Here is a 23,801-nt window from a genome sequence, read left to right on the forward strand (position 1 = left end):
GAGCTGTGTTGACAACTCACTTTGCAGCCCTCACACGTGATGACTCCATAGTGGATTCCTGATGACTTGTCTCCGCAAATTTTGCATGGTATAACTTCGATTTGGGCTGTGGACAGAGAGAGGGGGAGGGGAAAACACACATACCTGAGTTACATAACCGTTTTATTGTATCACACACACTTGCCTGTACTGTACAAGTGTTAATGGCCGCTCAACTTTGCCCCCCACTGTCGGGGGGCTCATTAGTGTGTGTGTGTGTGTTTCTGTCACATATGACCCAATGAGGGGGCACAGCACTCCCAATCAGAAGGAACCTCTCCAGTCAGCAGGTCACTGTGACATTGGGACATCCTGTTGATTTTAGCAGTGTTTTTTTGTAGTGGTAATGACAGGAACACTACTGACAGACTTTGTCATGAGGACGAACAGGGGTCCTTAGATGTGCTCCCAGGATTGTAGTGGGGTTACATCACCAAAGTATCTTCCTTTATTCACTCACTCGCATTGTAAACGTAGTGTACTGTAGGACTGGACTGTGTACTGTAGGTCTGAAATCGCCACACACAGAAACCATTAGGAGTGTCCAGTGACCACAGTAACCAGTGTAGCCACGTAGTTCAAGACGGAGAAGGAGAGCGGCAGATAGATCGAACGATAGGTGGCACATATCTGCTGAGACTGCACACTCACTATAAAGAGATTAGACACTCAATCTAATCCTAAATGACTTCCTTCCTCCCAAGCTGTTTCCTTGCGATGCACACTGGCTTATCCAAAGCACCAATTCCCTAATATTCTTTCTGTACCTGGTAGACTCAGGTAAGATGGTTATTAAAAGACTAAACAGACATTTCAGGTGATAATAAAACATGTTTTGTTTAGTTACTTTTTTCTTGAAATGGTTCTCTAACTTTACTGCAAGTCAAGCTAGCTTGCACTGCAGAGCAGCAAACGAATAAACAAATTGAATATAAAATAGTGGCTAGCAACCTCAACCTAACAATTACCATCACAATACACTTAAATGGGAGGCAACAGTTATGTATATATATTTATATACACACGACCATTCAAAAGTTAGGGGGTCACTTAGAAATGTCCTTGTTTTTGAAAGAAAAACCTTTTTTCTGTCCATTAAAATAACATAAAATTGATCAGAGGTACAGTGTAGACATTGTTAATGTTGTAAATGACTATTGTAGCTGGAAATTGCAGATTTTTTAATGGAATATCTGCATAGGCGTACAGAGGCCCATTATCAGCAACCATCACTCCTGTGTCCCAATGGCATTTTGTGTTAGCTAATCCAAGTTTATCATTTTAAAAGGCTAATTGATCATTAGAAAACCCTTTGCAATTTTGTTAGCACAGCTGAAAACTGTTGTCCTGATTAAAGAAGCAATAAAACTGGACTTATTTAGACTATTTGAGTATCTGGAGCATCAGCATTTGTGGGTTCGATTACAGGCCAGAAACTTTCTTCTGAAACTTGTCAGTCTATCCTTCTGAGAAATGAAGGCTATTCCATGCGAGAAATTGCCAAGAAACTGAAGATCTTGTACAACGCTGTGTTCTACTCCCTTCACAGAACAGCGCAAACTGGCTCTAGCCAGAATAGAAAGAGGAGTGGGAGGCCCCGGTGCACAACTGATCAAGAGGACAAGTACATTAGAGTGTCTAGTTTGAGAAACAGACTCCTCAAGTCCTCAACTGGCAGCTTCATTAAATAGTAAACACAAAACACCAGTCTCAACGTTAACAGTGAAGTGGCGACTCCGGGATGCTGGCCTTCTAGGCAGTTGACAGTGCATGCCATAGCAAACACCAAGTCATGAGATCGACGCTCCGAGACAGGATTGTGTCGAGGCACAGATCTAGGGAAGGGTACCAAAATATTTCTGCAGCATTGAAGGTCCCCAAGACAGAGCTCCAAAGTTCCTCTGTGGAGATGGGAGAACCTTACAGAAGGACAACCATCTCTGCAGCACTTATGGTAGAGTGGCCAGACGGAAGCCACTCCGGCGGTAAAAGGCACATTACAGCCTGCTTGGAGTTTGCTAAAAGGCACCTAAAGGACTCTCAGACCATGAGAAAAAAGATTCTCTAGTCTGATGACACCAATATTGATATTTTTGGCCTGAATGTCAAGCGCCACATCTGGAGGAAACCTGCCACCATCCCTGTGGTGAAGCATGGTGGTGGCAGCATCATGCTGTGGGGATGTTTTTCAGCGGCAGGGACTGGGATCGAGTCAGGATCGAGGGAAAGATGAAAGGAGCAAGGTACAGCGAGATCCTCGATGAAAACCTGCTACAGAGTGCTCATGACCTCAGACTGGGGCGAAGGTTCACCTTCCAACAGGACAACGACCCTTAGCACACTGCCAAGACAACGCAGGAGTGGCTTCAGGACAAGTCTCTGAATGTCCTTGAGTGGCCCAGCCAGATTCTGGACTTGAACCCGATTGAACATCAATGCAGAGACCTTAAAATAGCAGTGCAGTAACGCTCCCCCATCCAACCTGACACGAGATTGAGAGGATCTGCAGAGAAGAATGGGAGAAACTCCCCAAATACAGGTGTGCCAAGCTTATAGTGCTATTCCCAAGAAGACTCAAGGCTGTAATCACTGCCAAAGGTTCTTCAACAAAGTACTGAGTAAAGTGTCTGAATACTTATGTAAATGTGATATTTCTGTTTTTTTTTAAACCTGTTTTTGCTTTGTCATTATGGCTTATTGTGTGTATATTTTTATTTAATCCATTTTAGAATAAGGCTGTAACGTAACAAAATGTGGAAAAAGTCTAGGTGAATGAGTAGGTGTTTCCCAACTTTTGACTGGTACTGTACACATACATACATACATACATACATACATACATACATACATACATACATACATACATATTTTTAATTATTTGTATTAATATTTTCCCCTAAACCTACCACCCCTCCCCTAATTGGAGTAAACTAATGGACAACACCCAGGCTTCTACTTCCAGCTTATATATACTATATACATTTTACGGACACAATGCATTTTACAGTAGTTATCTTTTGTTTTTAATCTAATCCTTGAGCTTCCCTCAACCCCTCCCATCTATCTCTCAAGACCATCCAGTTTTGATTTCTATTTGCCATATATTTTTCAACTGTGCTGTGATGTTTCACAAAAGTTCTGAACCTTTCTATTCTCATCGATTTTACAGATTGTAAATGAAATATTTTCTTTTTGCCAAAAGTATTATTCAATTATTGATCCGTTGACTTAGATTTTTCAAATCACCCAGCAGTGCTATTTACAGAGTTAGCTCCAAGTAAATGTTGCAGTCCTTCAGCCATTCCTGAACCTGCGACCAAAAACAAGCTACATATGGACAGTACCAAAACAAATTATCTAATGATTCTGTCTCTTCACAGCAAATGTTGCAGAGCTGGGATGGTTGTATTCCCCATATATATAAAATTATATTGGTTGCAAGAATTTTGTATGATCATTTAAATAGAAAAATTATATGTTTTGAATCTGGTGTCGTTTTATGTATCAGTTCATAAAGCGGAATCGGTACATCGAAAATCTCTTCCCAACTGTTTTGCAATCTATATGGCATAGCTGTCCATTTTTTGGTCCTTAAATGAAACTCGTATACTTTTTTATTTATCACAATTATCTTTAACAAATGTTGGTCTATAATGCAGAGCCTAAAGACAAGTTCCTTACTTTTCCCCCCTTCCACTTGCCTCTTCCATTTTTACGGTAATGCCGTAAAAATTGATTGTAAATCTGTGTGACATAAATAGGACTGGTGGAGTTATGATATAATTTACAAAGATGATACTTTTTTAAACATGTTTATTATTTAACATTATTAAAACAGTACTCACTTATAGTAATGGTTAATTGTTTACAAGTTGCTAGCTATACCATAAAGCCATCACCAAAAACTACATATTTTCATCTTCCCTGTTTTGGTAACTTCCTGTTCTTCAACGGACTCTGTCTGGACTAAAGACGACGCAAAGATTGAACATTTTCAAAGTATGCGGTGTCCGTCTTCCATTGACATCCGGCACAACGTAATGGAGTGTTTATGGGTATTATGAACAAGGCTTTAGGACTATTCAATCTGCGTTGCTGAAGCGTTACAGATTGCATGTTAGAAATGTAGAGGTCATTTCCAATTGAGGCGACATATGCAGCATTTACCATGAATGCAGTCTCACGGGAACATTGCCTTTAAATTTCAATTACCCTGTAACGCAGAACGTCTGTGATACGGATGGAATATAGCCCTATTTTCAGTTTCTGAAACAGTAATATTCCACAAATCTACGAATGAATAGCCTTCAGATTTAGTCTGAAACAGATAAAAACACATAGCTTTGATGACCCTGAGAATAGCACAAAACCACTAAAAACAAGGGACCCCAACTGGGTTGTGTTCATTTGGAACCAAACGGAAGAAAAATGGACAGAAACAGGAAGGGACTACCTGGATTTGTCCAATAAGAAACACAAGTTTTCATTTTACGTTGCAAACATTATTTTTTACGTGTGCCCTAATGAACACAACCAAATATTAATTAAGATCTGTGGTAGAGCAATAGCAGAAAAACTGTACACTGTACAAAGTACACAGAGAAATGACATCTAACGTTTTAGCCTATGAATGTAGTAATTTGTGGTCAAAGGCAATGTCCAAAAGTATGTCTTACCTATGGCATCCGGTTTCATTCTCCACGGAGACACATGCATAAACACATGTAGCCTACACACACCGCTCTGTGTTGCAGCTACAACAGGATAACAGGTGTTTTAATGTGCGTGTAGTAATGATTGTGTGCATATGCGTGTTGTGTGGGTGTCTGATTGGTTTACGTCACTGCATTAGCAGTGTTTATGGAGTGTGTGTATGTGGTTTGTATGTCATCTGTGTGTGTATAGTGTCATAATGGGATTAGCTCAGGGAGATAATGACTACTCAGAGTTGTCTGCTGCCTAAGCTGGAGCTGTCTTGTACCTCTTTACCCAGGGAGGGATGTCCCACTCCCCCCACAAAGCCTGAGTAAGAGAGGCTCCGACTGCAGATTTAATGACCCTGACCCCTGTAACCATGGAGTCTAAGACCATGTGGTGACACAAGGTTAGTTAGACCCTGACCCCTGTGACCCCGGAGTCTAAGACCATGTGGTAACACAAGATCGTGACCCCACACGACCCAGGACACTATTATGTTCCAGACAGACAGAATCAGCAAGATAGACAGAAACTGAAAGATTGAAGATAACAATGTCCGAATTCATGTATGGGTTATGGAGACTCCATATACTGTAACAGTCTTTGTAACATTCTTTCTGGTGTGGTCAGCCACAGAGGAGGTACAGTAGGGGTTAAAACTGATGAGGGGTAAGACAAGGCCCTCTTGAGAGCTGAAAACCCTCAGCAGACAGGACAGTTTGTGCTTACCCCCATTTATATAATCTTCCACTTATTCCTTTCCCTTATCGATTTACAAGCCCTACATACCCATTGTGAACGCGAGTCATTAACTGTGTGTTCAGGGGGTGTGTGTATGTGTGTGGACTGGGACTGAGTGTCATGAAGAAAGGACTCTCTGGGTTTGTTCTAGAGGTGACCCATTTCCACCAGTTCCTGGCCAGTGACAAACTGGGTCAGCGCAGCGGGCTGGACTGGGCCGGACTGGGAAGGAACACACACAGTGTGATGCAGTGAAGATGTCTATTTATAGTGTGAAAAACAGGTCAGTTGTGCCTCAGGAAATGGCCGTAATAAACAGAGAACAACACTCTTTGTGTTTGTGTGTGTGTTCAGCCGCTCTCATTTACAACCACCTTCTGCTATATTCCCCAGAATGTCTCTTTGTAGCTCCTTTAGGAACAACTCCTAATTGAACTTCAAGTATGGACATCTTAAAAAAGCATTTATCAACTGACCAGTCTACAGTTTATAATAACGTTTTGAGGGGTGTGTGAACCGACGAAGATTATAATCCGGCTGTCAGTGTTTCTGTGTTCATGTGGGTGAGTGTGTATGAGTGTGTAAGCTTTTGGGTGATTTTGTGTATGTGAATTTGTGTGTAGGCGTCTGTATTCTTATGTGTGTGTTTGAGAGTGTCTCTGTGTGTGTGTGTGTGTGTGTCTGTGTGTGTTAGAGATTGTATGTGTGTGTGTGTGTGTGTGTGTGTGTGTGTGTGTGTGTGTGTGTGTGTGTGTATAGCCACCGGGCCTGTCAGGTGGAATAAGGAGCCAGTCGTGACAGCTTGGCTGTTGCTAAGACGACCACCCACTCGCTTCTGTCGTCTGGCTGTCAGAGCAATGATTTGCTGAGCTGTCACACACACGCCTACAGGAAGTGATGTCACCAAACTCTGGAGTATTTCTTGCTTACTATCACCATCCTACCCTTCTTACTGCCTCCTCTCACTTGGTGCACCAACACTATGGTCGCATTTTTCACCAAGTCAAATCAAGTGGCTCTAAAACTGTATTTACGTAGTAGTAATGCAGACAGGTACATTGAGTGTAGTTACTACTGTATATGGAACACGTGCTTCAGGATCCTATTCTACATGAGTTTAGAACAGACAGATAGCATATAGATAGCAGATAAATACTTGCATGAATGATTCCTAGGCCCTCTAACTGGCTGGCTGTGTGGGTGTGGCTGCCCTTTGACCCTCTGACTGGCTGGCTGTTTGTTATCTAAAGGTTATGTAAGAGTGCAGCGCTGGCAATTCCATGGCTAAAAGGAGCTCAGCCCCACAATCTCCTGAGAGAGAGAGAGAGAGAGAGAGAGAGAGAGAGAGAGAGAGAGAGAGAGAGAGAGAGAGAGAGAGAGAGAGAGAGAGAGAGAGAGAGAGAGAGAGAGAGAGAGAGAGAGAGAGAGAGAGAGAGAGAGAGAGAGAGCAAGAGAGAGAGAGCAAGAGAGAGAGAGTAAGAGAGAGACACAGACACCAACAAACAGACAGACAGACAGGTGGGTTACAGTAAAGTAAGGGAGACAGTTTTGTAGGGTAGTCTGGTTGGTGCAGTGAGTGATGTTTAGTGAACTGGCACGTGGAGTGTGTTAATTGATTTTTAATGAAGTGAGGAACTCCACTCAGTCTCCTGGGTTCCCAACTCTCTAAATAGAGCCTTAATTAGCTTCGTTAGAGGAGATGGGAGCATCCGTACATGAGCACTGGCTTACCATAACTCAATTTATAAAGAACACACACACACACACACACACAGAGAGAGGATATGAGCACAAAGCAAGACAACATCAAAACCTGAAATTGCCATGTGGTCTCCTGATTAAATGGGCGGAAGTTGAAGTGCTTGATGTACATATCCCAGAAAACATCAAAATAGATAGGATGTCGAAACTGTGGAGAGGGAAATACCTGTCCATCTACGGGAGAATTACCCAGATTAATGTTCTATTGATATCGCAGGTTCCATATTTATTCATGGCTCTACTGACTCCAGGAGAGTCCTTTTTCAAGCCATTTTTTGGTTTATTTTTTATTTGGAATGGCAAACCATTAAACGGCCACCGTTATATTATGAACATGAGTTAGGAGGGTTAAAACGAGGAAATATTAAGGCATTAAACCTCTCTCGAGATGATATTTAAATCCAAACTGGTTTTGCAGCAGACTACTAAGAGAGGCACATCCAAGGTTCAAAGTGGTCTTTTTGCCATTATACAGATTAAAACCAACCATTTCCGGTGGATTGATAACAGATCCCTGCTTAAAGTATGATCCTTTTTAAATGAAGCAATACAGAGTTGGTTACAATTCCAATTTTATCCTCCAGAAGAGGCAGAACAAATATTACAGCAAATAATATGCCTAAAACTCCAATGTACTTATAGAGGAAAGATCAAATTTCTTGGGAGAAATGCATAAAATATCATCTTTGTCACACAGTCAATAGCAAATTCAAGATAAAATACCAGACCTGGACACCACATCCTCCCAACTAGGACTCCATATCCACAGAAACAAAACCAAGATAATAAGGCTCAACAACTGTTCAGCCCCTGGTTCGACCGTGATCTTGCAGTTACTCCACCTCCAAGAATTGCATTTGGCGAAAGGCTCGGCACAAGCACACTCAGGCTGACTGGCTATCGTTTAGGCAAATGAGAAATGAGTGCACTCAGGCTATCCGGAAGGCCAAAGGTAGTTACTTTAAGGAGCAGTTCTCTCTCTGTGGGTCTAACCCCAAGACGTTCTGGAAAACGGTTAAAGACCTGGAGAATAAACCCTCCTCCTCACAGCTACCCCTGTCCCTTAATGTTGATGATGTGGTTGTTACTGACAAGACGTTCTGGGAAACGGTTAAAGACCTGGAGAATAAACCCTCCTTCTCACAGCTACCCCTGTCCCTTAATGTTGATGATGTGGTTGTTACTGACAAGACGTTCTGGGAAACGGTTAAAGACCTGGAGAATAAACCCTCCTTCTCACAGCTACCCCTGTCCCTTAATGTTGATGATGTGGTTGTTACTGACAAGAAGCACATGGCTGAGCTCTTTAATCACCACTTCATTAAGTCAGGATTCCTATTTGACTCAGCCATGCCTCCTTGCCCGTCCAACATTTCCTCATCTCCCACCCCTTCTAATGAGACTATCCCCGATGCTTCTCTCGATTTTCCCCCTGCCCCGCTGCAAAGTTTCTCCCTGCAGGCAGTCACTGAGTCCGAGGTGCTAAAGGATCTCCTTAAACTTGACCCCAAAAATCCATCTGGGTCAGATGGTTTAGACCCTTTCTTCTTTAAGGTTGTTGCCCCTATCATCGCCAAGCCTTTCTCTTCTTTTTGGGGAGGTTCCCATTGCTTGGAAGGCAGCCACGGTTCGTCCTTTATTTAAAGGGGGAGATCAAAGCTGATCCTAACTGTTATAGGCCTATTTCTATTTTGCCCTTTTTATCAAAAGTGTTGGAAAAACTTGTCAATAATCAACTGACTGGCTTTCTTGATGTCTATGGTATTCTCTCTGGTATGAAATCTGGTTTCCGCTCAGGTTATGGATGTGTTACTGCAACCTTAACATTCCTCAATGATGTCACTATTGCCCTTGATTCTAAGCAATATTGTGCTGCTATTTTTATTGACCTGGCCAAAGCTTTTGATACGGTAGACCATTCCATTCTTCTGGGCCAGCTAAGGAGTATTGGTGTCTCTGAGGGGTCTTTGGCCTCGTTTGCTAACTACCTCTCTCAAAGAGTGCAGTTTATAAAGTCAGAAAATCTGCTGTCTCAGCCACTGACTGTCACCAAGGGAGTACCCCAAGGCTCGATCCTAGGCCCCACGCTCTTCTCAATTTACATCAACATAGCTCGGGCAGTAGGAAGCTCTCTCATCTATATATATGGCCCCTCCCCGGATTTTGTGTTAAATGCTCTACAACAAAGCTTTCTTAGTGTCCAACAAGCTTTCTCTACCCTTAACCTTGTTCTGAACACCTCCAAAACAAAGGTCATGTGGTTTGGTTTCCTCTACCGTAATCGCGCCTCTTTCACCCCAGCTGCCAAACTAACCCTGATTCAGATGACCATCCTACCCATGCCAGATTATGGAGACACAATTCAATGATCGGCAGGTAAGGGTGCTCTAGAGCGGCTAGATGTTCTTTACCATTCGGCCATCAGATTTGCCACCAATGCTCCTTATAGGACACATCACTGCACTCTATACTCCTCTGTAAACGGGCCATCTCTGTATACCTGTCACAATACCCACTGGTTGATATTTATTTATAATACCCTCTTAGGCCTCACTCCCCCCTATCTGAGATATCTACTGCAGCCCTCATCCTCCCCATACAACACCCGTTCTGCCAGTCACATTTTGTTAAAAGTCCCCAAAGCACACACATCCCTAAGTCGCTCCTCTTTTCTGTTTGCTGCAGCTAGCGACTGGAACGAGCTGCAACAAACACTCAAACTGGACAGTTTTATCTCAATCTCTTAATTCAAAGACTAAATCATGGACACTCTTAGACAGTTGTGGCTGCTTTGTGTGATGTATTGCTGTCTCTACCTTCTTGCCCTTTGTGCTGTTGACTGTGCCCAATAATGTTTGTACCATATTTTGTGCCGCTACCATGTTGTGTTGCTACGATGTTGTTGTTATGTTGTGTTGCTACCATGCTGTGTTGTCATGCGTTGCTGCCTTGCTATGTTGTAGTCTTAGGTCTCTTTATGTAGTGTTGTCTCTCTTGTTGTGATGTGTGTTTTGTCCTATATTTATATTGTATTCATTTATTTTAATCCCAGGCCCTCGTCCCTGCAGGAGGCCTTTTGCCTTTTGTTAGGTCTTCATTGTAAATACGAATTTGTTCTTAACTGACCTGTCTAGTTAAATAAAGGTTAAATAAAACAACAAATCCAAATGTCCAATCACCCTCAAAGAACCACATGAGGATGTGATCCCCTTCACCTACCTGGGCAGCATTATCATCAAACAAGGCATGGCAGGTAGCATAGCATTTATGAGCGTTGGGCCAGCAAGAGAAAGGTTGCTGTTTTGAATCCCTGAAATGGCAAGGTGGAAAAATCTGCTGTTCTGCCCTCGAGCAAGGCACTTAACCTCCAACAACCACTGCTCCCCGGGTGTCCCGATGACGTCGATTAAGGCAGCCCCATGCACATCTCTGATTCAGAGGGGTTGGATTAAATGCAGAAGACACATTTCGGTCGAATGCATTCAGTTGTGCAACTGACCAGTTATCCCTAACTGAGGAGGATGTAAAGGCCAGACAACAAAAAGCAAGAATAACCTTAGTTTCCCTAAGAAACATCTGGAGCTCCAAGAATATAAACACACAAATCTGTCTTTTCAACAGCAATGTTAAGTCAGTGCTGCTGTATGGCTCGGAAACATGGAGGACAACTAAAGTCACAATAACAACAACCTAAACAAGAGTCAGTAACATTGACCTGTGGGAGCCCACCAACCAGGTATCGGTGGAAGAGGAGATCCAGGAGAAGATGGGGATGATGATTTGGCCACACCCTTTGAAAGCCCCCCCTCCAACATCACCAGGTAAACTCTATCCTGGAACTCACAAGGGAGAAGAAAAAGAGGGCTCCCGAGAAACACTTGGAGGCAGGAGCTTGAGGCAGATACAAGGAGAACCAGCATGGGGTGGAACGAGCCTGAGAACACTGCCTAGAACAGAGAGGAGTCATCAATGCACTGGTGGAAAATGGACCCAATTGTCATACTTGAGTACAAGTAAATATACCTTAATAGAAAACGACTCAAGTAAAAGTGAAAGTCACTCATTAAAATGTTTCTTGATTATTTGGTTTTAAATTTACTTAAGTGTCAAAAGTAAATGTAATCGATATACTTAAGTATCAATAATAAATCATTTTAAATTCCTTTTATTAAGCAAAACAGACGGCACGATTTTCTTCTTGTTTCTTTTATTTACGGATAGACGGGCACATTCCAACACCAAGACATCATTTACGAACGAAGCGTTTGTGTTTAGTGAGTCCGCCAGATCAGAGGTAGTAGGGATGACCAGGGATGTTCTCTTGATAAGTGCATGAATTGGACCATTTCTGTCCTGCAAATCATTTAAAATGTAACGAGTACTTTTGGGTGTCAAGGAAAATGTATGGAGTAAAAAGTACATTATATTCTTTAGGAATGTAGTGGAGTAAAAGTAAAAGTAGTCAAATATACATAGTAAAGTAAAGTACAAAAAAAAAATCCAAGTAAAAATACTTTAAAGTACTACTTAACACCACTGCGTCGATTGCCCTATGTTCCCAACGGAGCAATGGGCCTAAGTAAGTCATTCTCGCCACAAAGAGCATGCTCAATATATATGGCAATGAACAGTCAGCCCTGTTCAGACTCGAGGAAACATAATCAATAGATCATCTCTTTTGGTTCTGTCCTTCAGTGGCTCACTTTGTGTCAAGTCTAAGACTGGTTGTTAAGTCATAATTTCTGTGTTCAGATGGACCTACAAACAGTACTGTTAGGAGATCTGAAAAACCACGATCAAACAATTGGAAATATGATTATACTCTTAAGTAAACAATTTATTTTGGGGGTCAATCTCGATAGAAATGGTACAAAGAGAGAGGTTTAGACCCTCGTAAGACACCACAGTAAAATAGAAGGATGTTTGCAAAAGGAAATAGTACAATGGTAGTTGACTCGGAAAGATGGGTTAGTCTGTGGAAATCTGAGTGTTGGAATTAAGATTAGAGTGATTGGTTGATTGGCTGATTAACTTGGAATCCAGTATGATTAGGAAATAAACATTATATATTGAACTGTAATGTTTTCCACCAAGTCCTTCAACTAGGAAAGAGGGGAGTAGGGGCATAATACAACATATATAAAAAGGGGATTAGAAATTATGCAGTAATGGTATTTGATAGACTCCAATTCTATCTGCTAATTTCATAGCTGATCCAACCCCCCCCCCCCCCCCCCCCTTAAAAAAACATCAATACCAAGCGCAATACCAGCCCTTATTAGAACAGCAATAAACTGTGGGGTGATCTTTCTACCACTAGGTGTTGCTGTATTTCAACAGCCGTAGCGGCTATTTGTGTCAGCGTGAACAGGAGGGGCAGATTGGACATGCATGTTTCATCTATTAACTAGAGGGGACTAGCTACAAAAAAAACACACCCGGGGCTGTACTATGTTCAGCATGCTGTTACATGGGATGGGACCGTGGAGTAGCAACAATAGGGGTTATGTAGCTACTTGCCTTGCTGCTCACACACACACACACACACACACTCCCAGACCCTCGCACCTGTGTTTTCACTAGGGTCAGCAACGGCTACATTGACCCACTTGGACGGCTCTGGCATCATGGCAGCAGCCGGGTATTGTAGGTAATTACTCAGACCTGTCTGTATGGTTGGCACTGTCTCCATGGTCTCCGTACAGTCTGCTGGAGTGAAGAATAACACAGGGCAGGCAAGCAGGGAACTATCCCCCCTCCCCCTTCCCAGTAGCCATGATGCATCAAGGATGTTAGTTACTCCCCCGTTGCCCTCCTCCCCTCCCTTATGTGTAAGAGGGCACAGGCTCGTCCAGTTTGCCGCAAGGCTGCAATGCTCTGTGGGTAATTGCTCATGGGGCAGGTCTGGGATCAGCTGCGCTGGGCTCATGGAATCCAGCTCTGTGCTCCTATTGTACACCCCAGAGAGGGAACAGAAGGGGGCCACTGGCTGACATTCAACGCATCGATTCACACACACACAGACACACATGCACGCGCACAAAAGTATACATATGTATACACACGTACAAATGCACTCATACGTACGCACATGACAGTGTTTCTATAGTGTTAATGTGGCATTGATACATCCTATGTTTTAACTACAACTGTGTGCATGAGTATACAGTATTTTTCTCCATCCTGTGGAGTATTTCCCACGTCTCCCTTGCATGCCTTCACCCCCTGCCCAATAGAAATGAAGCCCACACAACACATTGTGGCGTTCCTAGTGAGTGGCCCTGAGATGGGGAGGCATGCAAAGGAGGCGTGGGAAATATTCCACAGGGTAGACCCAATCCCATCGCCCCAACCCGTCCCTCCCACCCCCTGCCCCCTCAGGTCTACCTCTCAAGTACACTGTGCCATCTCCTTCCCAACACCATCCTCTGTGACTTGTAAGGCCTCTCTGGGCTTGACCTCTGACCTTTCTTTCAGGCCTGAGAGAGAGGGGGGGGGGGGGTGCATCGAACTGGAAGGGACAAGTCCAAGGATGATGTGTGACCACAGCACCTGGTCTCTCCCCCTCTACTCTGAGAGCAGGGGTAGCCTACACACTGTGTACAGAGATAATGATAAGAATGATCCAAATCATGTATTTGCTGGAGTGTACAAAAATAAGTAAACGCCTGGAGCACATGGAGGCATGGACACACACACTGTCATCGTAGCATCCCACCTATTCTGGTTTGAGAAAAAATGATTTTGTTGTCACTGCCTGCTCCTTAACCCTCCCTTAACCTCACACTGTTCTTCCTATGGTCTTAATCCTAATTGTAGATGACATTGTGTGTGTGTGTGTGTGTGTGTGTGTGTGTGTGTGTGTGTGTGTGTGTGTTTGTGTGTGAGAGAGGGGGAGGGTAGGACTAATAGGGAGAAAGACAGCGAAAACAAGAGAGCTATAGCATTAAAAACCTGCAGATTCTACCACATCTTGGTTGGAGGACACTAGCGAATCACATGGGCCCAAAGGAATGGAGGCTAAACATATCAATTATACTAAAATAAGTGTTACCATAATCCACAGACAAATTAGTGGGCATACACAAATATTCGGACCAAACTACAAGGGGAACCAAACTACAACACTTGCCGTGTGTGTGTGTGACACAGAGAGAGAGAGAGAGAGAGAGAGAGAGAGAGAGAGAGAGAGAGAGAGAGAGAGAGAGAGAGAGAGAGAGAGCGTGAGAGAGAGCGAGAGAGAGAGAGAATGTGTGTGTGTGTGTGTGTGTGTGTGTGTCTCTCTCAGGGATGGACGCTAATAGCTCGCCTCAGGCCACAATTTAACTCAGTCTAACAAGGTTTTCCCCAAAGTGGCCCCAGGGGCCTATTTCGCAAAGAGCCAAATTGATCACAAAGACAATCAAAGTGTTCGCTTCACCTGCACTCTCTCTTTCCCTCTCTCTCTCTCTCACAGACACACAATATCAGTATTTGATGAAAATTAATATGAAGGCACTGCTTAAAACAAAGCGGCTATAATGAAATATGACTTTTTTATATATAAGGACACTATTCAGAGCACTGAGGTTAGAGAAGATCTGGGTTCAAATACTAGTTGAAATCTTTCAAATACTTTGAGCGTTTGCTTTGGCCTGTCTGTGGTACCAGATGGGCAGGGTTTATAGTTGTGGGAGCTACCAGCAGGTCAGTACCAGCAGATCTGCTACTGAGGTTCAAGATGAAGTGCAGCTCACAAGAGAGAAATAGAACTGATGATGCCCTGGAGAATCTCCTCAATGAGATTAGCTACAGACGCTAACACAGGCTAATCTTTGCCACTCACAAAACGCTAACCCCTATTAGAAGCTCATCCATATAGTTGACACAGTACGTGCTATAAGTATGCTACCACAAACTTCCTTCTATGGAATACGATGGTGGGCAATACCTTTTTATAGCAGCTAATTGAGTTGTAGAATACACATGCTAAATGCATAATATAAAATAGTCTTCAGAAAAGAGCTTTAGGTAACTAAAAAGGAGTTGCATCCATGGTAGCCATGGTCACGCTATTAAGTGTACAGAAATGACACCGAGTTTCCTCTCAGGACATAGTAAAGTCTGGAATGTAACAGGGACATTAATCAACACTACAGCGCCTTCAGAAAGTATTCACACCCCTTGACTTTTTCCACATTTTGTTGTGTTACAGCCTGAATTTAAAATGGATTCAATTGCAACTTTGTGTCACAATACACTATAATGTCAAATTGGAATTATGTTTTTTATAAATGTTTACAAATGAATTACAAATAGAAAGCTGAAATGTATTGAGTCAATAAGTATTCAACCCTGTTGTTATGTCAAGCCTGAATAAGTTCAGGAGTAAAAATGTGCTTAACAAGTCACATAATAAATTGCATGGACGCACTCTGTGTGCAATAATAGTGTTTAACATGATTTTTAAATGACTACTGCGTCTCTGTACCCCACAAATACAATTATCCGTAAAATACTGAATAGAAAGGCTTATGTTTGGGGCAAACACATCACTGAGTACCCCTCTTCATATTTTCAAGCATGGTGGTGGCAGCAACATGTTATGGGTATGCTTGTCATCGGCAACGACTAGGGAGTTTTTTAGGATAAAAAGAAATGTAGAGCTAAGCACAGGCAAAATCCTACAGGAAAACCTTGTTCAGTCTATTTTCCAACAGACACTGGGAGACAAATTCACCTTTCAGCAGGACAATTACCTAAAACACCAAGCCAATTATACAGTGGTTGCTTACCAAGATGACATTGAATGTTACTGAATGGCCTAGTTACAGTTTTGACTTAAATCGTCTTGAGAATCTATGGCAAGACATGAAAATGACTGTCTAGCAATGATCAACAACCATCTTGATAGACCTAAAGAATAATGGGCATATATTGTACAATCCAGGTGTGCAAAGCTCTTAGAGACCTACCCAGAAATAATCCCAGCTGTAATCACTGTCAGAGGTGATTCAAAACATGTATTGACTCAGGGTGTTGAATACTTATCTAATCAAGGTATATTCGTGTTTTATTTTCCATTAATAATTTTTTTTAAATGTGAGAATGGTGGAGGCTACTGTAATGCCTCTAGAAAGTACAGCTAAGGGTTCTGCCTGACTTCACCCTGTGTCCAAGAAATTTTATTAACTGTTTATTAGCTGTCATTGTTGAATTGTTAAGTAAGACACCGCATAGACGCACACACACAGATGGTGAATTGCACACATTCAGAAAGCTGAATTAACCGCTCACATGATCTGATTGTACGATCACACGATCTGACTGTCTTTATCTTTTTCCTTTCCCTCTCCCATCCCTCTTTCCCTCTCCCATCCCTCTTTCCCTCTCCCATCCCTCTTTCCCTCTCCCATCCCTCTTTCTTCCTTACCTGTTCTTGTATCCACGTGACTCACGTCATGATGACTACCACCCACAATAGACACGTCTAGTTACTACTGAACAAAAGTCAGCTGATGAGATCAAAGTTCAATCCCATAGTGCACCACATCACACTCCACCATACTACCAGGGTGCCTCTGCTACCACCACGAGCCAGCGTATGGATACACTGCATAATTGAGAGATACTTTCAGTGTGTTTAACAAGGAGATTCTAAAGAGAGAAAGGCTACTTCTTTAACTCAGGGTCAGGCAGCACTGGGGCGATAGCAAGAGATCCCTCACAGCCAATATAAACTAGATGCAATGTACTGCTAGTCACGCACACGCACTCTCTATCTCTTTCTCACACACACACACCCCACTGACTGAACATATTCCATCCCTCTCAGCGGGGTATCGCATACAATCCCTCAGACGCCGAGGAATAAAATCAACACGGAGCAGTCGCTAAGTAAGCGCGCTTGGATGCCACCCTCACGCCCAGAACCACTGGGACCACACACTGATAGAGAAGCACAGTCTACAGGCTGCTGTTAACCACATTATCTCAAACACACTGATAAGTCAAACATGCAACAGCAGGCAGACACACACACAAACCCTCACACACACATTAGTTCTCTTAATTTGAGTTGAGAGCACAAGTGATGGAAGAGCAGACAGGTCGAGTGAGGAGAGACAGGGACACAGGGTTAGAGCAAGAGCAGTAGTGTAAAGTAACTAAGTCAAATGTCTTTCAAGTACTACTTATGTCGTTTTTTGGGACTATCTATACTTTACTATTTCTATTTTTGACAGCTTTGGCTCCACTACATTCCAAAAGAAAATATGCACTTTTTACTCCCATATATTTCCCCTGATACCCAAAAGTACGTGTTACATTTTGAATGCTCAGGCAGGACAGCATTATGGTCCAATTCACGCACCATCAATAGAACATGTTGTCATCCCTACTGCCTCTGGTCTGGCGGACTCACTAAACACAAATACTGTGTTTGTAAAATATGTCTGAGTGTTGGAGTGTGCCCCTGACTGTCCATAACATTTTTTTTTTTAAATCGGGCCATCTGCTTTGCTTGATATCAGGAATTTGATGAATAGCTGTTACTTTTTAATTTTACCCAAGTTTGACGGTTGAGTACTTTTTCCACCACTGTACTTAAGTATATTTAAAACCAGAAACTTTGAGAATTTTACTCAAGTAGTATTTTACTGGGTTACTTTCACTTTTACTTGAGTAATTTTCTATTAAGGTATCTTTTCTTTACTTTTCCTCAAGTATGACAGTTGAATACTTTTCCACCACTGACCAAGAGACAGAGGGGATAGAGGAACACAGTTACAGAGAGAGAGGCTATACATACTGTAGTCATACGTGGATGAATTGTGTGTGTGTGTGACACAGTGTGTATGTGAGTATGTGTGTAACGGTGTTCCTCCCCCTCTTCATACGAAGAGGAGGAGTAGTGATTCGACCAACATGCAGCGGGTTGTGAATACATAATGATACTTTATTAACCAGACGAAACTAAACACACGAAGAACACTTGATCATTTTACAAAAACAACAAAACGAAGTAGACAGACCTGAACGAGAGTACTTACATAAAACACGAAGCACGTAGGAACAGGAACAGACTATAACACACGAACGAACAGACGCTACAGTCCCGTGTGGTGCGCAGACACAGACACGGACGACAATCACCCACAAACAAACAGTGAGAACAACCTACCTTAATATGACTCTCAATCAGAGGAAACGTCAACCACCTGCCTCTAATTGAGAGCCATACCAGGCAACCCAAAACCAACATAGAAACAGAAAACATAGACTGCCCACCCAAAACTCACGCCCTGACCATCAAACACATACAAAACAACAGAAAACAGGTCAGGAACGTGACAATGTGCGTGTGTGTATGTGTGTGTGTGTGTGAGTAATGGTGCAACGCCTCAGTGTGGAGGATTAGCTCTCCTGGCCCAGGCTTTGAGTAATCTTTCCCCCAGTTACATAACACTGGGCCATTAGTCAGTAACACACACACACACACACACACACATATACACATACATACACACTGTACACATACAAACGATGAGTATATTTTCCTCTATACTGTTTCCTCCCACCAACTAAGGTGTTGCTTGCTCCTTCCCCACAATGAATGTTACCCAGTGAAATAAAGTTTTATGTTCCTAATTATGACAATATAGAGAATGCTGTTCAAGCTGTGGGTAATGTTGATGAGGAGATGAGATAGATCGTGTAATGTGATATAAATGATGTGGAGTAGATTATGTAAATTAAACTGTGCACCACAGTATAGATTATGCTGTGGATTGCTTCCGTAGACCTTCAGGAAGCATCGATCCCCTGATAACGCCGGGATTGGCTGATCAATGTAGATGCAGGATGCCTCAAATTCTATTGGCATTGGGACCTCATGCATGGCATTGTGGCTATTTGTGTTTTACAGGCCAGGGTTGTGAACAGAGTGGGTGTGTGTGTTTGTGTTTGTGTTTGTGTGTGTGTGTGTGTGTGTGTGTGTGTGTGTGTGTGTGTGTGTGTGTGTGTGTGTGTGTGTGTGTGTGTGTGTGTGTGTGTGTGTGTGTGTGTGTGTGTGTGTGTGTGTGTGTGTGTGTGTGTGTGTACGAAAGAGAGAGTGAGAAAGAGAGAGGAGAGGAAGATGTAGAGAGAGAGACAGAGAGAGTGAGAGAAGAGGAAGATGTAGAGAGAGAGACAGAGAGAGTGAGAGAGTGAGAGAGAAGAGGAAGATGTAGAGAGAGAGACAAAGACAGAGAGATGAAGGCGTGTGGGGCCTTCTGTGGTGCCGTCTGTAGATTATGGAGTGTGTTGCCGTCTCACATCTACCCACCACACCCCCTTCGCCACCCCTCTTTCTCTCTCTCTCTCTCTGGAATTCTGTATTTTACAATAGAGAGGAAGTGTGGGAGATTGTGATTGACACCTTTCACTCACAGAGAGGATCACATAGACCACACCCAACCCCTGACCCATCCTCCTCCTGCTCTGGACTGAACTCAGTGACCAATACCGTCTATGGGAGGGTTAGCCTGTGTGAAAATGGCATTGCATTGCAGTAGTGTGTCATTGTGTGTCTGTGTGTGTGTCTGTTGGAATGCATTTGTGCATGTACACACATACAAACATATACATATTATTACATTGTGCGTTTGGTCACCTGTGTTAGGCTTATGCATGTATGCATATCTGTGAGCATGTGTGTGTGATCATGTGTGTTTGCATGTGATGTGCGCATCATAGTATTATACTGAAGGTGTATCTTGTGGGTCACTGTGGATGAGGGTGGGAGTGTACAGTAAGTGTAAAGGTACACGTGGTTCCAGAAGCCCCCTGGCCAAACATAATCAAACCGAAAGAAATGAACCCATCTGCAAATATGATTTTTTTAGGTTTGAAACCCTAGGAAAAGATGCAAAAAGAACCTCAAAATGAAAAATTATTCAAGTCGAAAGGACAATTTTTGAAATAAAAAAGTAGGGTGTTCATGATTAGAATGATACAGAACTTGAATAAACCAACTATTAACGATAGGCTATAGCCCTCAACAAAATGGCTTTCAATTATTTAATTGGCAATGAAAATGTATGGGGAGGTTGAACTTGGGAAACAAAATGCTTGGACCCCAACCATTAAATCCTAAAGACGAAGTAATGGAATGGAATCAGACAAATTAAAATAGCAACAATTAATCAAAAGCACTTAAAAAACATTTGACGCTGAGCGCGTTCTTTTCGTATGTGTTTCGCGTGCATCAGGTTATAACTATTTTCAGAACGTTTCCTTCTCGTCATTGGATAACTGCTTGTCATTAAATAACGGAAATTGAACAGTATAAGACGAGAAACTTTTCTCTTTTTCACCACAGCATTTTCTCCTTCCCTTGGTTGGTTTTGATCATCATTCTAGTATAGACTACATCATCGTCCGTCGGTCAGCCGGGACAGGAGGTTTGACAATTGCTAAATGATCATTAAACAAGGCATATGAGGGGGGCTCTATTTTTCATAACCTTGTGGATGTGATTGCATTTCTCTGTGAGCAGTGCAGACTCCACAGGCTGCGGAGGTTGGGAGAGGGGCCGCGTGGCGCACACTGATTTAATTCTATCTGACAAACCCTTTGGGGCGTTCAGCAGGATAGACGGAGAGAGAAAGACAGGAGGATAGAGAGAGACGCTTCGGGCCCTCTTCTACACACCACAACTATAAAGCCGGAGATTTCGGCATCCCCCCAAGAAGCCCATGCACTAGAGTGGTCGCAAAGCCCAATAAAGTGTGAGTGTAGGCTACAGTTATTGCAAGGTAGGCGGGGAGAGACGAGTTAAGTCATTTGCGAGAGAGAGAGAGAGAGAGATTTGTCCTCCACAAAGTTTTCGTTCTCTTTTTTCTCCAGGGTTATAAGAGAAGGCCTGCTAAATTGCTGAAATGGCTAATCTCAGAGGCAAACAGAGGTGTATTTTAATCCTTCTAATGTTGAATGAGGCGCTTAATTTTCAAAGCCAAATAGCAATAGCATTGGACTCGATAATATGAATGTAAAAATAGGAAAATACTGTTAATTAATATCACAGAATATTGTTGCACTTTGAAAAAAAATATTAATTAATTAGACTAAATATTGTCTTATAGCTATAACTTCAACAATGGGCTTAGAATAATCATAATTATTATTTTAATGTTATTTATTTTAAGAGTCATTTCTGTACGGGGCATGTTGTATCTTTAATGATGACACACTCAAATTAAGCTCGCTATTGATAATCTATGTTTAACGTTAAATTGCCCATAATTCAGTACAGTTTAGTTTAAAGACACTTTATTAATATCAACACAATGGCGTTTTTGCATCATTTGCCATAGGTCTATACACCTACAACGAAGGAATGAGAATGCAGCCTGAACAACAGAGATATAGACTCCCTCTAAGTGAGGCTATCACCTGTCTTTCATTGAACAAACTGGTTACTTCATTTAGACTTTTACACTATCATAATATTTCCTGTAGGCTTATATTCATCACGGGTTTCCGTTTAAGTGATGATAGTTATTTTACAATTCACAAGGTAGCCTATAGGCTAGTGGTCATACAAATTAATAACACTAGACCTACGCAATTTGACAACAAATCACGGAAATGTTCATTTTCAATTATTGGACAGAACAGCATTGCCACTATGTTTCGTTAGTCTGACATCATTTGTAGGAGTAAATGGTAAAACAGGCCCACTAGTCAGTATTAAAGGCCTTGGATCCAATGCACATGATTGTAAGGGGAGAAAGAGGGAAAGAGAGAGAGAGAGCTGTGGATTGAACTTCCATCTCGAAGACATGGGGACATTACCCTCTCTCTCTCTCTCTCTCTCTCTCTCTTTCTCTCACTCTTTCGTGTGTGTGTGTGTGTGTGTGTGACGTGGGGGTCACTAATGTTGCATTTCGATGCTTACGGAGCGGTGCTGCGCTTGACTGATGGATATGGGTTAGTAGAGCGCACTCCAACACAGAAGCTCCTTGCTTGGCCCTATATCACCACGGAGGTCTGTAGGACACAGCCTATACATGGAAAACAAGCTTATATTTGTGGTTCTGATGGGGTACGACAGTTGAACGAAGCTCATGAGGCTTGTCTAACTTATATTCTTCAAGAATTAATGGGTACATATCATTTCTAAGACCAAAAATGGATGCTGCAACTGCAGATTGCCCTTTAAAGACAAAAATGTCTTAGCATTTCTTTTTTACAGAGAGCAAACATGTATAGGCTGTGTATCCTGCAGCCCGTGGTGCTATAGGGCCAAGCAGGTGTTCCATCGTGTCATGCGCTCTACTAAACCATTTACATTTCTCCAGCCCCATCCCTCAGCTTTTTGCGAAACAGTGGTGGGAAAGGCTTTGTTATTGTTTCAACCGCGAATTGCCGCTTTAAATCGTCAGTGGCAATAGTTGACGGCAATAGTTGACGGCAATAGCAAATGATGTCCTTCGCGAAGATGATCTCTATTCAGCCAGAGCATCTGAAGTCTTGACGCTCCTCCAAACTAAATAGTGTTGAGTTAACTCCAACACTGGGACATTAACTCACTTATACAAGGTGTTTAAATGAGCCATACATGGACGTCTCATGGAGAACAACACACACGCACACACACAGTATAAAGATCCGAATAGGTTACTAAATAGTGAGACTAAATGGCAATTGTATCCTCAAGCTGGGGCTAATAGACTGAGGCATGAGCAAGTTGGAAGAAAAAAAACTTCCCTAGTAAAGTTCACACAGCGCGCACACAACAGAACTACAGTACGGAATGGATGTGGGGAATACCAGTGATGTGAGTGGGTAGATGCGCCCGCTATTTAAATGAGCTGTCAAAGGCAGTCGGATCCTTACCTCGCATGGTGGTGTTTGTGCGACTCGCTTCCGAATGCAGCAGTCATGAAGAAACAAACATAAATACTTTAAAAAAGCAAAATCCTCGGGGAAAAAACAACAACAATGTTAATGTTTGCCGTCGTCCACGTTCATTCGGGGAGTGTTGTTTCTGTGCAAAAGCATTCCAGACCAGAACAGGCTCGTGCTTGTTGACGCGCTGGGCAGAGCGGAGCAGAGAGCGGGCCGTGGAGTGTGGAGAGGTGGTCAGACGGTTTGAGTCGTCCGCTCAGCGAGCATGCGGCTTTTCACATGACATCTGCGCCTGAACATCTACGGGAGGTTTTCACTGTTCCCCCCGGCGGAGGGGAGAGCGCTAGAGAGGTTTAGAGGAGCAGGGATTGGACTAGCACTTTCTGCTCCTCCCACTCTCGACGTCCCCAATAATGAGCCAGTGTAGTAGCCCATAGCATACTGTAGGCCCTAATCCAGCACGTACCTTCATAACAGTGGAGATACTTTAGTTATATCGTCCTCCCTAATATGGTGTTTACAAACAGTTAGTTAGCCTACAATAACACATCATCCAACTATCTAACAACCATATTTCTACAACATTTTATAGACTTAAGAGGAGCGTTTGAGTTCAGGCTGTGTATGCCTACATCGTCAATAATCTTTAGAGTTGACTATGGAAAGGGGTCAAAATCACACGTTTCTTTCAT

The 23,801-nt window shown here is 42.6% G+C and overlaps 1 protein-coding gene across 1 annotated transcript in view; it reads right to left on the minus strand.

Moving 5' to 3' along the window:
• Positions 1-23,437, minus strand: part of rorb (RAR-related orphan receptor B) — a 31,619-nt gene extending 8,182 nt beyond the window's left edge. Inside the window, exons 1-2 of the mRNA XM_055886332.1 lie at positions 23,098-23,437; positions 21-106 (exon numbers count right to left, since the gene is read on the minus strand). Of these exons, the coding sequence (XP_055742307.1) occupies positions 21-106; positions 23,098-23,104 (93 nt within the window). The 5' untranslated portion in view covers positions 23,105-23,437. The remainder of the gene's footprint in view (positions 1-20; positions 107-23,097) is intronic.
• Positions 23,438-23,801: the final 364 nt, after the last annotated feature.

The sequence above is a fragment of the Salvelinus fontinalis genome, chromosome 28, assembly GCF_029448725.1.
Source record: "Salvelinus fontinalis isolate EN_2023a chromosome 28, ASM2944872v1, whole genome shotgun sequence".
NCBI lineage: Eukaryota > Metazoa > Chordata > Actinopteri > Salmoniformes > Salmonidae > Salvelinus > Salvelinus fontinalis.